A 15981-nucleotide genomic window follows, 5' to 3' on the forward strand; every position below is an offset into this window, starting at 1 on the left:
TTGTAATAGCCTGTATAAATACCCTGCAAGGGACAGTTTGCTCTGCCTTTCCAAGAACAGACATGACAGAGAAACAGCTTCTGTTAGCAGGCAGAGCTACAAGAGAGTGTGTGTATGCTTCTAGGGCTGAAAATGCCACTAGCATCTTGTAGCAGAGACAGAGGAGGAGGTGACAGTGAGGGATGAAGTGCAGAACATTGCCTATGCGGTAGGGTGGTAGAGGTTGCTCACAAGAGATGAAAAGGTGTTTGCAGAACAGGAGGAGCAAGGGGATGTCTGGGAGACACTTTCTGGACAGGCTTGAGACATGGAGAGAACCAGTGCAATGAAGGGCTGTATGGGGGAGACTGGGAAAACGAAATTGCTGGGGTACATGGGTGGGACTGTTTATCCCTCTGGAGTTACTTATTTTCTATGGAGAATGCTAGAAGGGTTTTGCCTGCTTAAGATATTTTCACCATGGAAATAACCAGCTTTGTTTCTGCTCTTGCTCCCACTCCAAACCCGCCCACACAGACTAAGCAGCATTTTAAGACCCAGCCTGTAGTACCCCACCTCACTGAACTACAGATCATGTCTTCCCTAATCCAATCACAACTTATGTGGCTTGTGCTGTCCCTGTACAGAACACTGCTGGCATCCAGTGTCCACACTTTCCTGTTGCACATTGACAGGACCAAGGTTCAGGGTATTTACCTCAAAGGAACATCAAATCAGCTGACTTGCACTCCTACTCATCACTAGTTGCCAGACTTCACCTGGTTGCTCCTGTGCTCAGACCAATAGTTTGTGTTGGCTGAAGCAGATCCTTCAGCAAGCCATGTGCTTTGGGTCTGAAGACATAAGGATATAGGACAATCCTTGGCTTTTGCCAGTGTGTATCATTTTAACCTGTCTGACTACAAATAATCCAAACCAGCTACCAGAAAGTCCCATCGACACATCAAGATAAATGTGACATCAGCCAGGAGACCACACCTCCCAATGCTGTGTTCCTACTTGTGGAATTGCCAACCAGCAATGGCTGTGCTACGTGTGGGACAAGCTGTGTTCAGAGCTGGTCACATCACCGACTGCTTTAAAACTGACCTCCCCCTAACTTCATCGTCAACAGGCAGCAAGTGTCCTTACCTGAGGGAGAAGCATGGCACTCACACCCAGAGGACCAGTGCCAGGATTCATGTGCCCAGCTTGTGAATGCAGCAGGTCAAAGACCAGGGCCTGGATTCATCCTCCCTGGTATGCACTAGTGTCTGAGCATCTCATGGGGGCTGTAGCAACTGAGTCCAGGAGTAAAGGGAGCAGAGCTCTCCAAGATGGAGCGAGTGCAGAAGAAGAGCTCAGCAGCTACAGACACACTGCCTGGGGAATGGTAGCCCAGGCACATTTTGTTGAGAATGACTTCACGATTTGCTCAGGGATTAAATACTTCCTCGTTTAATATCATAATAATTTGGGCTAGTTTCATGCTGGACTGTTGGAAAGTTCACTGGCTGGAGTCATCAGCCAAGCCTCGTATAAATGGCTTCCCCCAGCTCTCAGCCAAGTGAGCTGTCCTCATCTTTGGGTCCCCCGGCGGGTAGCTCTTGGCACTACCTTCTTCTGAAGGGCTTTGTTGTTTGTGCGTGTGCCTGAGGTTTTACGCTCCAGGGGCTTCCTCACCACGTCTTGTTTGAGCTGGAAATGCACCTGGAGAAAGAACAAAAATAACTGTATAACAGTGTGTGTGCTCTGCTGGCTCAGGGGTCTACAGGACCTGCCTCCGCTGCTAGCCTTCAAAGCTGACTCTTGGGTCAAGACAAGCAATAAGGGGCCTCAGCCAGTGTTACGATACAATGGGAACTTACTTTTTAAATAAGCTGGAAACTTTTTTTCCTGTGGAAAATGTTGTGCCAACAATCAGCTACATTTCTTATGCAGAGTTGCTCCCGTGGCAATGTGATGTCCTAGGATGGTTTGGAAGATGTGCTGTGAAAGGCAAGGGACTGGTCTATGCTCTTTCTTCATCTTTTCTCACCAGAGAGTAGAGAAATAGCATTGCTTTGCATCTCTGTGAATATTTAATACACAGGATGGTTTAGGACAGACAGTCCTTTTTCAACTGTATCTCGTTAGCTGAAATCTGTTTAGTCAGTCTTTCGGCAACCAGTGCTTCCAGTAGATGCAGGAAAAAAAATTCCAGGAAAGAAACCTCCATCCACTATAGCCATGCAAACAGGTACGAGAGGGAGAAGGGGAGAAGGAACATGCAGGACACAGCATCAGATAAATGGGCATACAGAAAGGTGAAACTGGAATGGGGCTATGTGGGCTTCCTGGCGGAGGGATGGGCTGAATGGTGGGTATAGGAGCTGCTGCAGAGGCAGAGGGAAATGGTCACAAAAAGGCTGCTGTGAGGTGAGATCCTCAAAAATCAGACCATCAGGGAACAAATGAGTCCTCTACAGCAACAGGGTAAAAGGAAAATCTATTTCTAAAAGGAAAGCCAAAGAGCTGGGTGCTTAACCTAGCAAAACAAAAGGCTAGGACTGGGCTTCACAGCTCTATAAATACATCAGGGAATAAATACCAGAGAAGAAGAGCAGCTATTTAAAGCAAAACACTGGCATAAGAACAAATAAGGATAAACTGACCATAAATAAATTTAGGACAAAAATTAGAAGGTTTATAATCCTGAGAAAAGGGCAGCTCTGGAAGAACTTCAGAGGCTGGGTAGGGTGGGATGAAGAGACGGAGGGTGGGAGAATCACCGCAGTGTATTTACAGCAAAGCCTGACCAGTGTGCATGCAGTGAAGCAAATGATGTGCCAAGATGCCGCAGCCAGGGGGTTCTTGCTGGTCCTTAGAGGAGGCTGTGGTGCCACCATGTCCACAAGGCAACAGCAGGGGCAGGAATCACCGCGCGTTTTTTTTATAACCAATTTCTAGTTGTCCAGCCTGCCTTCAGAAAGGCACTGTAGGGGTCAAGAACACTTCATCTCCCAAAAGTGCTTTGTCCGTTCCTTGTTGGCACCCAGTTCTCATCTGTCTTGGGTGCTCTTAGCGGAATGAAAGGCAGACTTCAGTCTCTTGCTACATGATACATGTTTGGTCCCAGGCAGGATGCAGATGATAGCAGAGTACTGAAACCTACAGAACCAGGAGGATAACGGGACCTCAGGGAACAGATGCTGTCTCCACATCATCATGTCCTGGAGAGTGTGGAGGTTGGAGGGAGAGCTAAAGAGGAGCAGCCCCAGTTGGCTGGGGGCTTTCCCCATGGCCAAAAGACAGAGGGACACAGGAGCTGGCATGGCAGCCCAGTGCAGCTGTGAGCCCTCAGTAAGGAAACAAGAGGCACATGGCATTGCCTTCACCCTGTCCCTCTCTGTGAGCTGCAGGGAGCCCCGTGTTAGCCAAAGCAGACAGCCTGTAGCCACTGGCAATACTCTACATCCCATCTCCTTTCTCTGCTACTCACTAGGCATCCCCCACTGCATTTCTTTCTCCCTTGGTGAAGACATTTTGAGACACCCTCATGACTATGCAGCCTGACTCACCAGTGAAGGTGCAGCTGGGCCAACTGTTGTGGTCACTGTCTGTGGCTGGTACCCCTCTGCAGAGGCAGTGACAGTGTAAGTGCCAGGCAGCAGCAGCCGGAAATAATCCCCTGTATCGCCTGGAACACAAGGTGGGAAGAGAAAGCACTCAGGATGCACAGGGAGCACAACAAAAGATATTCCAGTAAGTCTTGCTGAGTATACTTCCTCGAGGATGTGTGGCCTTCAAAACCCAGGCATTTTTTGGCCTTCCTTCCAAATCTGCTGGACACTGCAAGGCTGGATTCAGATTGGTAGACTGCAAGTGATGTCTCATTAAGTGCCATGGAGGAGCAGTCAGTCGGTATGTAAATGCCGAATGAAAGGGGATGGTACAGCAGCACTGGCTGTGCCTGTGCAGGGAGGCTGCAAATCTGAGCACTTGCCAGCCAGGCAGCAGCAGACCCAAGGGCAATCACAGCTCCAGTCTGACTCCTTATGCACAATGCAGTCTCTAATTCCTGTCATACACAATTTTGCCAGGTTTGGGTTATCAGTAGGGTTTTAAATGCTCATCAGTTCAGCTGCTCCCTGATTCTCCCTGCATAAGGAAGCCCCAGGAGCACTTTGATGGCCTGTGTACTGCTGTGGTTAGGGACAGGGGACAGGGAGGCAGCAGCACATTGCTGATTACTTTGACGATTTGAGTATATTCCCATCTATGGAACTGGATGGGTATTGCAAATTTGAGTAATCATTACAGGCAGCCTGTGTTATTTTGGCTCAGGTGGGGCTAACTGGACACACATGAGCCAGGGGCTTCCAAGGGAAAAGGGGGAGGGTGTCTGGCAGGTCAAAGGGAGTAATTTTCTCCCTCTGTTCAGTCCCAGGGAGGCAATGTTGTGGACAATCCCACTCCAAGCAGGAAGCTGGACAGGAGACCCCAGAGAGCACTTTGCAGCCAGCGCCTCTGGGATTCTGTGATCTTTTGCACACTCCCCTTTCCTATGCAGGCTGGCATAGTAAGTGCCAAGTATTAGAGTGTTACTGAGTCACAGACCTATGGCCAGAAGGAGTGTTGATGATTTCACAGTCTGACCTCTGAAGAGCTGGAATATCAGCTATTTTCTGCAGCCAGTCTGTAACGTCTGGTCCAGTTGGAGAAGGATGTTTATGAAAAGGAGGTTAAAATTGTTGAGCAAATGAGAAACCACCACAACTTGGATAAACTAAAGTGGCACTTCATTCACAGTCTAAATTTATCTGGCTTGAACTTTCAGTCTTTCATCTTGTTCTGCCATTGTGTTCTTTGCTATCAGCTATTTCAGCTCTGCGTAGATATGATACTTGAGTAGATTATTCCCTCAGTCTTCTCTTTGGTTATATACAAATGCATTTTCTCTCTCTTTCAGGTGATAGTAGCTGACTTTCTGAAGTCCTTTAAAATAAGGTTGCAATCCAGTTCTCACCTCTTTCTTTCCTAAACTTTCCTCAGACCTCCCTGGTCCAGGCTGCACAGGGAACATTTCTCACAGCTAGTGTTTTTGGGAAGCAAACCATGCTGGCCACACATACTACAGCCTTGCCTGCTAACCTCCTCCCACATATCCAGATAGCCTCCGAGAGGCTGTATCCAAAAGGGACAGCATGCAAGGGGACTGACAACCCACCAGAGGTGATGTCATGGCTGATTCCCTGGACAGAAATCACTGCTCCTGCAATGCCGTTGTTGTTCTCATCTGACACCAGACCTTTGATGCCCTGGTGAACCTGCAGGGAGGGAGACAGACTGCTGGGTCAAGGACCTTCCTTTGCTCAAGAGGATATTGCCGAGCACTGGAAGAGGGCAGAGCCCTGGTGACAACCCCACCTTTCCCCAAGCCCTTGGCTCTCCTCTTTCTCCCTGGCACAGCCAGTCTAGGACACAACAGTATCCCCAAAGACTACCAACTAGAGCACCCAGCGAGCTCCATGACCACCTCCCTTCCACCTCTAGTGCCTCCTGGTCCCCTACTATCAGGGCCCATGGGGGCTTGCAGAAGGGTGTAGGTCTCAGAACTTCCCCCCTACCTCTTCAATGAAAGCAACAAGGGCCTCTCGGTTGGCCATCCACTGCCGCTCCAGGTCCTCCTCAGGGGGGAATTTATTGCAGCTCAGTTCCAGGGTGATTTCAAAGCAGTTGGTATAGAGGTAATTGAAGTCCTGCATGCCTGGAAGAGAAAAACAGCATCCAGGGGGATGCAAGGCTCCCCTCCCTCCCCAGTCCCATGTCCAGGCATCCTGGCCCCTATCTTCAGCCAGAACCGAACTGCTTTTCCTCTTTGCTCTGCAGGTGCATCCTCCTCCCTCCATGACAGTGTGACTAGAGCCTTCTCTACGCAGCCCTCTCCCCTTTTGGCTGCCCAACTCTCTCCTTCAGCTGGATCACCCTCCACTCTGCCTTCAAGAAGCTCAGGGAGGTTGGGTACCACAGGGGCTATGTATCTCTTTCCAGTTCCTCTTCAATTTTTTTTTCTACCCTAAACTGCTGATTTTCAGTTTCCTCGTTGTACCTTTCTTAATCAGAGTTTTCAGGAGCCAGCAGCTACAAGAAATGTCTTCCCTTTGGTCACAGTTTTGGGTCTTCATGGGGTTACACCACAGCATTTTCAAATATGCTAACAGATTAATGCTTCCTTTGTCCAGCAGCAGACAGCAGGTCTCTACAGATCTTGGCTATTTCTGTGGCTCTTTCCCAAGCCACTTCCAGTCTTCCCAAGCCACTTCCTGGTCTGAGATGTAGACCTCAGAATGATGTCTAGTAATGGGCATGGTGCTATCACCACAGCTCTCCAACCCATCCTGAGGTTTCTCACCTATCCCTTCACCTCTCTTCAGCTCAGCACCTTGCTGTGGGTGGTGCCCAGCCCTTACCTTTGCTGAGTGAGTACCAGGATGCCCCATTCGTGATGCCATCAGCAAAGTAGTCCCCGCAGTTCCAGCCACGGTGCATCCAGCCGTGGGCATACGAGTAGGTCTTGGCCAGCTAGAGAGAGAGCAGCTGGTCGTCACCACTCCAGCCCCACATAGCTAGGGAGCTTGCCCCGCTCTGGGCAAAACATCCTCCTTCCCACACAGGCTTTGCTGGGGAGTGTGGGAGTGAAGTCAGACAGGAGACAGCTCCTGCATTTTACTGCCACGAAACACTATACCATAATACGAGGTGGTCAGGACCTCTACAAAACATATGCAAATGAAGGTGGAGAAGGAAGAGGAGAAATCTGGCAAGCTGGAGGCTTGCTGATGGCACAGGTGGCTTCTGCCCTGCTCCTGATGAGATGAGGAGGAGTGGAGGGCACTGGGCCCACACAGGGGCACCCAGCCCCATTGGAGCTGGACCCCACACAACAAATGGCACTAAGAGGGGAAGAAGATATGTGAGGAAAAATAACCAGTACAAGCCCTGATGCAAATGCCATATATATCATGGGAATTTGGATTAGGAAAGAGTTTGGGCAACTTACTGGTTCTAGCAACCACTTGTTTATTGCCCTTATTAAAATTACTGCTTATTTTTAGACATGAAGGCAGGGCTAAAATTGGGCCACTGCACTGAAAGCCTGTCCTTTGCATAAGACACAGTTTAAGAGAGACCAGAGTTTGCATTAGAAAATGCAAACTCTGGTCTCTCTTAGAGTTTTGCAAACTCTAAGTTTAGAGAAAATGCAAACTCTATACCCTTGTATTATGGTTCAGATGCTGGTGTAATCTTGTTCTGTCAGCAGGAAAACAGTTACTTCACTACATTTCTGACTTCTGAGGCTATGTGGGTATCATTAGCCTACGCCCCAGACTGCAGCCTCTCTACATCTGGGTCCGAGCACGGCCCTAATCCCAGCAGGTCCTGGCAAGCCCCTGCACAGCCTCTGCTTCCAGAGAAGGTTGAACTCCAGCTCAGACTTATTTTTCTCATTAACTGTTCTAATGCAGACTTGCTTTTTCTTGTGCTGGGTATTTCCTAATGGAAGCAGTGACTGAAGGCACTGTTTTCTGGGACATTTTAACAATGGAGAAAAACCACAGGTTTCAGCTAGTGCTAGCAGGATCAGCAGCATAGACCTACACATTCCCTGATGTCTGCCTATGCTCCTGGTGCGCTTTTTGTTGTATTTCTTATTCTTCAGGTCCCTGCTGGGCACCCACCTCCTTTATCCTGCTCTCAATAGACCCCCATCCAGACCCTGCCACACCTCTAGGAAAAAACCCACACACACGTTACAATGGTGCAGCAAAGCTGGGGGCAGGCTCCAGCTCTGGAAGAGCAGGATGGTACTGAAGACACTGGTGGTACTGGGGTTATGGGGAACCCAAGCACGGTATGGATGAGGAAGGGGCTCCTGAGAGTTAAGACTGGCCTGTCCATGTGGTGGGACTAGATCATGGTGGGACTGCCCGAACCTGGCTCATGAGCCGTTGGCTGGCAGAAATGCCATAGTCTGCCAATGTTATGTCCAACATGTTTCTTGGCTCAGCTCCTGCATGAGGCAGTGACCAGAGACTTCTGTGCCAGCTCTCACATGCTGCACCCTGCCGAGGCTGCAGGAATGCCCTCGCCTGCTGGGGCTGTGCTCACCTTCTGGAACAACTTGTCATCAGGGGTAGGTGTGTTGACTGTGCGCCGGTGGCTCCTGAACCGCTGGTCCTGAGACTTATCGTAGGGGTAATTTGCCACCACTGCTCCACCATGGAGATTGGCTGAGAGCACAAAGTTGTAGCTGCTGATCCACTGGATCACAGCCAACGTCTCTGGCTCCACCTGTGAGGAGAAGAAGGATGGGGACAGGGAGAAGAGCTCAGCCAGCTCTGGCCTAGCTGCTGCTCCACGCTGGATTGCAGCATGATCAGTCATGTCAGATCCTGCCCTGCAATATGCCTGCTTCAGCCCTTGCAGCCTCCTCCATTCTCCGCTGCCTGCACTGACACTCAGAGCAGGCTCCCCCCGTGCATGCCCTGCTACAGCTCTCCCGGCACAGCCCCAAAAACTGAGGCACAGGTGTTAGCCAGCATGTGCCACCTCCTCTGCCCTGTGCATTGCAAATTTCTCCCCAAGCTGGCTGTGGTGCCAGCCTCTCCTCCTGGCAGAGGTGGAAGCTGTGATATGGGACAGGATTACATTGTTTCTCTGCAGGCAGAAGGCATAGAGAAGGAGACAAGCACAGCAAGCCAAAGGAGAGCATATTAGCTTGCACGCTTAGCTACTCTAAGAGGATGCTGTAGCTCTCACAGCATCCCAGACTGGTACCTGGCTTTTCCAGTTGTCGGGCAGCGGGATGTGGTGATTTGGCCCACTGATTTCCCCACTGTAGTACATGAATGTGTTGAGGTCAGGGAAGTTGCGGTTCAAGTCCACTCCATTGGCGTTGTTCCTCCCCGTCAAGTACCCATTGCTGTCTGGGCCCTGCAGGGCAAAGGTGCATCACGGGGGTGAGTACAGGGTGGGCGCAGGCAGGCTGAGTGTCAGGGCGGCAGGGACCGGCCATCGTAACGGCACTTCAGTGCCTTTGAGTCACAACATGCATGTTATTGCTGGCAGAAGAATAAAGAATATTGCACTGACAGGGAAGGTCAGTAACAGTATCTTCATTTTCCAGGGTGACAGAGCAAAGCACAAACCAAATAAACAATTTGCCTCAACTGAAAGAGCCATGAATAAAATATTTGTCTGAGTTCTAGCAGTATAAAGGAACTGGTGAAGTTCTGGGGGAGAACTAGAGGGCTTCCCTCCCAGCCCTCATGCCGCTGCCTGCTCACGACAGGGGCATTCAGCTGCCACCTCCCCATCCTGGGGCAGGGGATTTGCAGTGACCCTCCTGTGACAAATAACTCCCGGGGAAAGTAAGACAGATGTAGGAAGCTTCCTCCATCACCTGCCAGGGCTGCCTGTGGCAGGACACACGACGCAAGCCCTTGGCATGGAGGTGAGAAGCAGCAACACCAGTTGAGTGGGGCGAATTTGGCAGGGCATGGAAAGGAAGGATGTCCCCTCCCCATAGCCACAATGAAGGGGATCCTGCAGGGATCTGAAGGGCTTTCTGCCTCTACCCAACTGGAGGAGGCAATCGCTGCCTGGTACCTGCTTGGCAGCCACTTCGTACCCGTCGGGGTTCATGGAGGGCATGATGTGGATGCGTGTGTCGTGGATGAGGTGGGTGATCCGCTCGTTGCCCCGGCGGTACTCCTCACACAGGAACTCAGAGAGCTGCAGCAGCAGCTCACGGCCCAGCACCTCGTTCCCATGCATGTTCCCAACATACTTGAACTCCGGCTCCACTGGAGAGAACAAGAGAGTGATACCATCAGCCAGGGCTGGAATGGGGGGAAGAACCAATTCCTACTGCAGGGAGCCTGGGCAAACCCAAGAGACTCCTGATAAATGGTGTGAAATGGCCCTTTCCCTTGAAAAATGCAAACCTCAACAATGGAGGGTAGCATGGTTCTCATATCGCTCCCCTTTGTTTTGTCACAGCATCCCTGGGAGCAGCTCAGGCTCTCCACTGGGATGCTGCTCACCTTCGGAGCGCACAAGAGGATGTATCTGCAGGTGTTTGGTCTTGGGCTGGGAGAGGCAGCACAGAGGGAGCAGGGAGCGCAGGCAGGATTGCTGCTGCCCCGAGCCCCAGGGTGACGGGGCCTCCCAGCTCTGCAATGGGTGGCAGTGGAGGGGACAGGCCGTTTCTCCCACCTCTGCCCTTCACAGTTTGCTTTCAGTGCCTCTCACCAGCATGGCACATTCCTGGCTCTGCATGCTTTAAGGAGCTTTTCATTACTCTGCAGGAAAAAAACCAACCCCTGGCTTGGGGCGACCTGTGCTCTTCCACTGGCAGGACACGGTTGCCTTGACTGCTGCTGTCAGCCCCTGACTCCTGTGCTGGTGGGAGGCAGCAGTGGTTTCCTCTCTCCCTCCCCTTTACCTGCCTCCAAGGAAAAGGTTTAGGGGCTTCCTCACCTTCAAGGGACAGGGACAAAAGCCTGGACAAACCCTCAGCAACTGAGTTGAATATGGATCAAACTGTCCCTCAGGCAGCTCCAATATGAGCCAAAAGATCTCTTGCCACTGACTTTGGTAAAAATAAGGTCTTGAAAAACAGACTTAGAGACCACAGACAGTGCCCAGAGCAGGACTCGCTGCTTTGCTGAAAGAGAGGCAGCACACATGAAAGCCAGGTTACACTTTCCCAGAGGGTCTTTTAAAGCAGTTACTTGTGGGAAAATAGAATGTCCCATTGCAGGCTGGAGTCAGCACAGGTCAGGACGAGAGACACCAGGGGAATTCAGTTAAAAAGGGAGCCTGACTTTCACATGAAAGGGTCAGGAAAAAAATAGGTTGTCATTACAAATGTTGCCTTGCCAGAGTTTGAGACTCCCATTGCACTGTGAGTTTTCTGGCCCCTAGCAGCGATCAGCCTCGCAGTGGCAGCGTGCTGCCCTCAGCCTCAGGACCCCTGGGGTAAAACGCATTGCAGCCCCATGTCCAAAATTCCCTGCACCTTCACTGTGTGGGAAGGAGACACTGCGGTCAGACGTGCTGAAAATAGATTCTAAAAAAAAAATCTAAATTTGGCAAAAGATTTTGCTTTTCTGTATCTTTTGATCGCTATGCCTCAGCACTGGACACCACAGGTGGGCAACGTGTTTTGACATGGTTAGATTTTCAGGGACATGAGAACTGATTTAATTAGGTAATCCAGTTATAAAAACTATAAAAATGTCCTGGGGATATGTGCAGCATTTATTTTAAAAAAATAATGTCTCAGCAGGGATTCTCCTTTTCTGCTTTGTTTGAGTCTGCAGTAGGACTCGTCAGCCTTTTTTGATATGCAGACCCCTAAACATTATCCACATGGACACATAAGCCCTAATTACTGCATGTAAGCTCACTGACTCTAGGCTTCCTTTTCCGTGGCCTTCGAGGGAACCCAGTTTCCCAAAGTCCTTGAGCTACAAGCTGAAAGAGCCAGCCTGAGGGTGGCCCATGCTACAAGCAGGGCCACAGGTCCACACTGCCTGCCTGGGGCAGGGGAGATCTTGGTCACCTTCCAGCTGCTCTCCTGTGGTCCTGCAAGTCTAAAATCCAGTGGTGCATTGCCAGTGCCTGTTGCTCACTCCTTGCTTTGAATCAGCCCCTGATGTGCTGTGGAGGTGCCTGAGGTGTCCTCAGCACTGTGCAGGTTTCCCTCTACTGAACGGGGCTGGTGTGAAGGTGGCCATGGTGAGAAACCACCCGTGCTGCCTCCCAGCACCCCTGAAGGTGATACTCTGGGCCACAGGAGGGGAGCAGCATGCCCCCAGTGCAGCACATACTTGGGCAAGCTGCTGCCAGGCATGGGGTGCTGTGAGGTTTGCGGGGGTTACTCTGCTGAGGGGGGCACAGGTATGGGTCCTGCTCACCCCTGCAGTGCTGCCAGCAGTTTTCCACAGGACTAGGCTGCTTGGACTTGTCAGACCCTACATTTAACCACACTGCTCAGGATTTGAAAAGGCAAAAGACACTGCAAAAAGCAGGCAGAGCCCTGTCCTCACCTGCAGCCCAGGGGCACAAGGCGGGGAAGCAAGGGAGCCCACAGCCTGGAGAGCCAGCTGGTCCCCGCTCCCCCAGGGGCACTTGGCTGCCAGCAAGGTCTGGCTTGGCGGCGGTGTCTCCGTGCTGCACGGGCAGCAGCTCAAGGGGCCATTGCTGCCAAGGCTCCACAGGGCCACGTGGCAGCAGGTAAAGACCTCTGAGACTGCCTGTCACAGGAGCTGCACAGCTGGCAGGGATGGCGGGGCTGCAGCAGCCCAGCACCCGCTCTGCTGGGGTCCCTCGCTCACTGCCCCCCCAGCTTTGGGGTCTGGGGGAGGAAGGGCCAAACTCTTCCCTCCTGCCACTATCCAGCAGCAAAGGATGGAGGGTGGGTGCTGCCTCTCCCCACCTGCACAACGCTGTTTCGGAGGGAGAGGGTGGCAGGGCAGGTGGGGTGCTGGGATGGACGTGCCTGGGTGCTCGTGTTAGCTTGCACTGAAAAATCAGAGCTCTGTCCAAAGTACGCGCCTGGGCCACGCCGCAGCTCAGGCAAGCGTGGTGCATGCATGTGGGTTTTGCCTGAGCGTCCCAAGGCTGGCCGCCGCGGCCCCTGCTGGAGCTGGCATCCCCTGACAGCCCAGCATCGCTGGGGCTCCTGCTTGGAAAGGGAGATACCCCCGGCCCCGTGCCCCCACGGTGCCGCGTGGCACGGAGCATGGCCACGAAGCCTGGCCTCTCCGAACCGCCGTCCCCATCCCCCCCTACTCACGGGGCTCGTGGATGCCCGGGTAGTCGCTGAACTCCAGCACGTAGAGGTGTCGGCCCTCGACGCTGCGGCCGATGCTGTAGATGCGGGTGATGTAGGGGCACTGGCTCTGCACACGGAACAGGGCCTGCACCATCTCCTCGTAGCGATGGTGGAGGAAGCTGAGGGCGGCTGCCCCCTCGAGCAGCAGCAGGGCTCCCGCCAGGGACCGCAGCCACCGAGCCATCCTCCCGCGGCGCCGGGCGCCCAGACCCGCTCCCAGCCCCCGGCTCCCTCCCAGCCGGGAGCTTAAAGTGCAAACTCCAACCAGCTCTTTCCAGTTCCCGAGCGCCAGCCCCCTGCACCTGCGGGCGGGGGGCAGCGGCAGCGGGGCGCGCCGGGGCCCCGCGGGGCAGGAATGCTCCCCCCGCCCGCCCGCCCGCCGGGCCCGCTCTCCGCCGTCGGGGAAGTTCCCCCCGCCCCGGCTCACTTATTAACCGGACAGCAAACAGGCCCCCGCGGCCACTGGCTGTCACCGCAGAAGAAGCGCAGGGCTGGAAAACTGGCTGCGGAGGGCGTGGGGGCTGCCAAGCGCACGGCGAGCGGCGGGGCGGGGGAGAGGAGGGGGGCGGGGGGTGCCCGGCGCCGGGCCCGGCCGCGGGGCGAGAGCCGGGTGCGTGGGGACGGCGCCGGGGCGGCCCCGCATGGCTCCCGCCGCCGGCAGCTCCCGCCGCTCCTCCCCGGGTCCCGGCCGCCAGCCCCGAGCCGCGCCTGCTCCCCTGCCCCGTCTCCTGGGGAAGCAGACGGAGGCGCCGCCAGGGGCTCCGGGGGCCGCCGGCAGAGGCACCGCACCGGCCGCCCCGCCGCTCCCGGGAGAGCCAGAGGCACCGCACCGGCCGCCCCGCCGGGTCAGCGCGTCGCGGAGGGAGGGCAGGGCGACGCGGGGGCTGATGCGGGAGCTGTCTGCTGAGCAGGTGCCAGCACGGAGAGCGCTGCTTAGAGCCCCGCTACCGCCCCGCTGTGCCCCGGCACCAGGCGTGGTAACGAGCCCCGCAGGCACCGGGTAACTGGCAGCAGAAGAGAGCCCAACGGCCTAAAGGCAGGTGACTATGCCCCGCTGTCTGTTAACAGAGTTGCTGACTGTTTCCTGGTTTGGGGGAAGCTGGTTCCTCTCCACCACTCTGCCACGCACATCCTTGAGCCGGTGGGCAGCACCCACCTCAGGGTCTCTGCGCTCTGCCCACGGACAGTGGCAGCCGCGGGAGGCAGCCTTCCCTCGTGGGACTAAAACTCCAGCAGCTCTGACAGATGTTCATTAGGACATCCCTCACAGAGCCCAAATGTGAGCACAAAGAGCCAAAAGATTTACCATCACGGCTGCACGTGCCAGGAGAAAGGCTCCCTTTGGTAACATGAGCATGCCACGCTGCTCTGCCCAGGCCATGCTAGAAAGGAGCTCCTCCTGCCATCAGAAATGGGCTTCTCGGGATACTTGGTGCCATGCTAAACACCTGCCTTCCCTTCATCCTTGAAGCGGATCCACGCTGCATTGCTCTAACCCCTGTGACAAGGCTTGCTCTAGCTGCCTCTTCCCCCAGCAAAGCATCCTCTCCCAGTGTTGCCCAGCACCACTGCTTTCCTACCTGCCCTCCACACCTGCTTTGGCTGCCAACTGCCTTTCTGCCTCAGTTTCCCAGGAAGCAAATTGATAAAACCAGAGAGACGCTGTTTATACCCTCTAACGCAAACAGTGCAGGCTGGAGGACAAAGGACGTGGCTTTGCCTGCTGCTGGCTTGGCTTACTCAGGCCTTCCCACTTCCAATTTTCTTCTACCCCAGTCCCACCATAGTGTTCCTTTCTCTGCTTGTCTCTGTTCCTTCTTGGTCTTCTGCCCCATCTGCACAGTGCTCTCCTCTCAGTTATGGCCCCTATCAAAAAAAAGTGTAAAAGTCCTGGTTTTGAACAAATATCTTTAGAAGACATGATCAGAAAATGAAGGATATTATACATACATAAAGCTAACAGTAGTCATAATAACCACTTCTCCCCATTAAACTTCATCCTCACTTGTCAGTGCTTCAGGAGCTGGCACGGCATTGCAGCCATCTGTGATCAGGTAACAAGAAACTGTGCTGGAGGTCCAGCTTCTCCCAGCACTTGCAGGAAACCAAGCAAAACTAGCCGAGGCTGTGGTGGGGCATTGGGGGCATGGGTATAGTTATAATTAGCATGGGTATGGGAGCTTTTATCTTTAGAGCAAGCCACGTCTGGTGGTATTCTGTGGTGCTGGCAGCCCATACAGCAGAGGGACATGCCCTCGTCTCCTTCACATCGTGCTCCCAGGGCTCCTGGGTTCCTGTGGAGCTTCTCTCTCCCCGCTTTCAGCAACCAAGGCAATGCAAAAGAGGTGGGCAGGTTTCCAGCACTAGCCAGTGTTACTTGGCAGCCAGAGAACACTAGGCAGGGCTATAGTAAAATAGCACAAATCCTGTGTTTGGGCTGCCTCCCCCCTCCCCTTTGCCTTCCTAGGCTGTTTTCAGTAGCCTGGGACAGCAGTGGCGGAGTTGAAGCTGCAGTGCTGCCAAGGGACGCATGCAACAAGCTCTCACTTTCCTATGGAGACAAGCAACACTGATGTGAGAAACAACAGGAAAAAAAGAAATGCCAGACTGTTAGATCCTAAAAAGGAGCCATGAGCAAAACCTGGGGTGGGCGAAGAACACATCTCACACGCTACTAGGTCTGCAGAATTAGTCAGCGCTATCTGTAGCATAGGGATGAAGGCAATCTGTTATCAGGCAGCAGGTTTAAATCAAATAAAAGGAAATAATTTTGCACGTAAGGCACAATGAAATTACTTTGTCTAAACTGAAAGTTAAATGAGTGCAGAGAACTGGTGCAACTACAGCTATTAATTATGCAGATCCAGAAGCAATCACTTGATCACCAATTTCCTACACCCTGGTGGCTAGAAGCAAAGGCTCATACCTTTTCCCTAACTATCCATCTCAATTCTTGCCCACTGCGCAGCTGGAGACAAGCGCCAGTGTGCTGCCTGTCCGATCTGACCTAGCGTGTCTCTTACTACATTCTAGGAAAACAACATGCTAATGAAGCTTTAAGCCAATAATAAGTTTGGACATGTTGAACAACACTGATGAAAGCAGAAACAAACAAT

General features: G+C 53.1%; 1 protein-coding gene across 2 annotated transcripts; it reads right to left on the reverse strand.

The window, feature by feature from the left end:
- Positions 1-1421: 1421 nt before the first annotated feature.
- On the reverse strand, positions 1422-13245 carry CPN1 (carboxypeptidase N subunit 1). Of its 2 annotated transcripts, XM_055719951.1 has the most exons (9): positions 12827-13242; positions 9631-9827; positions 8800-8955; positions 8131-8313; positions 6432-6543; positions 5589-5728; positions 5189-5288; positions 3540-3658; positions 1422-1689 (listed from the first exon to the last, which is right to left on the reverse strand). In XM_055719951.1, exons 1-9 carry the CDS (start codon positions 13047-13049, stop codon positions 1558-1560), a joined length of 1362 nt encoding a protein of 453 aa, XP_055575926.1. In that variant the 5' UTR covers positions 13050-13242; the 3' UTR covers positions 1422-1557. The 2 variants fall into 2 exon arrangements, with proteins under 2 accessions (XP_055575926.1, XP_055575928.1); XM_055719953.1 differs by lacking the exon at positions 5189-5288 and having other exon boundaries at positions 1554-1689; positions 12827-13245.
- Positions 13246-15981: the final 2736 nt, after the last annotated feature.

The sequence above is a fragment of the Falco cherrug genome, chromosome 9, assembly GCF_023634085.1.
Source record: "Falco cherrug isolate bFalChe1 chromosome 9, bFalChe1.pri, whole genome shotgun sequence".
Classification (NCBI taxonomy): domain Eukaryota; kingdom Metazoa; phylum Chordata; class Aves; order Falconiformes; family Falconidae; genus Falco; species Falco cherrug.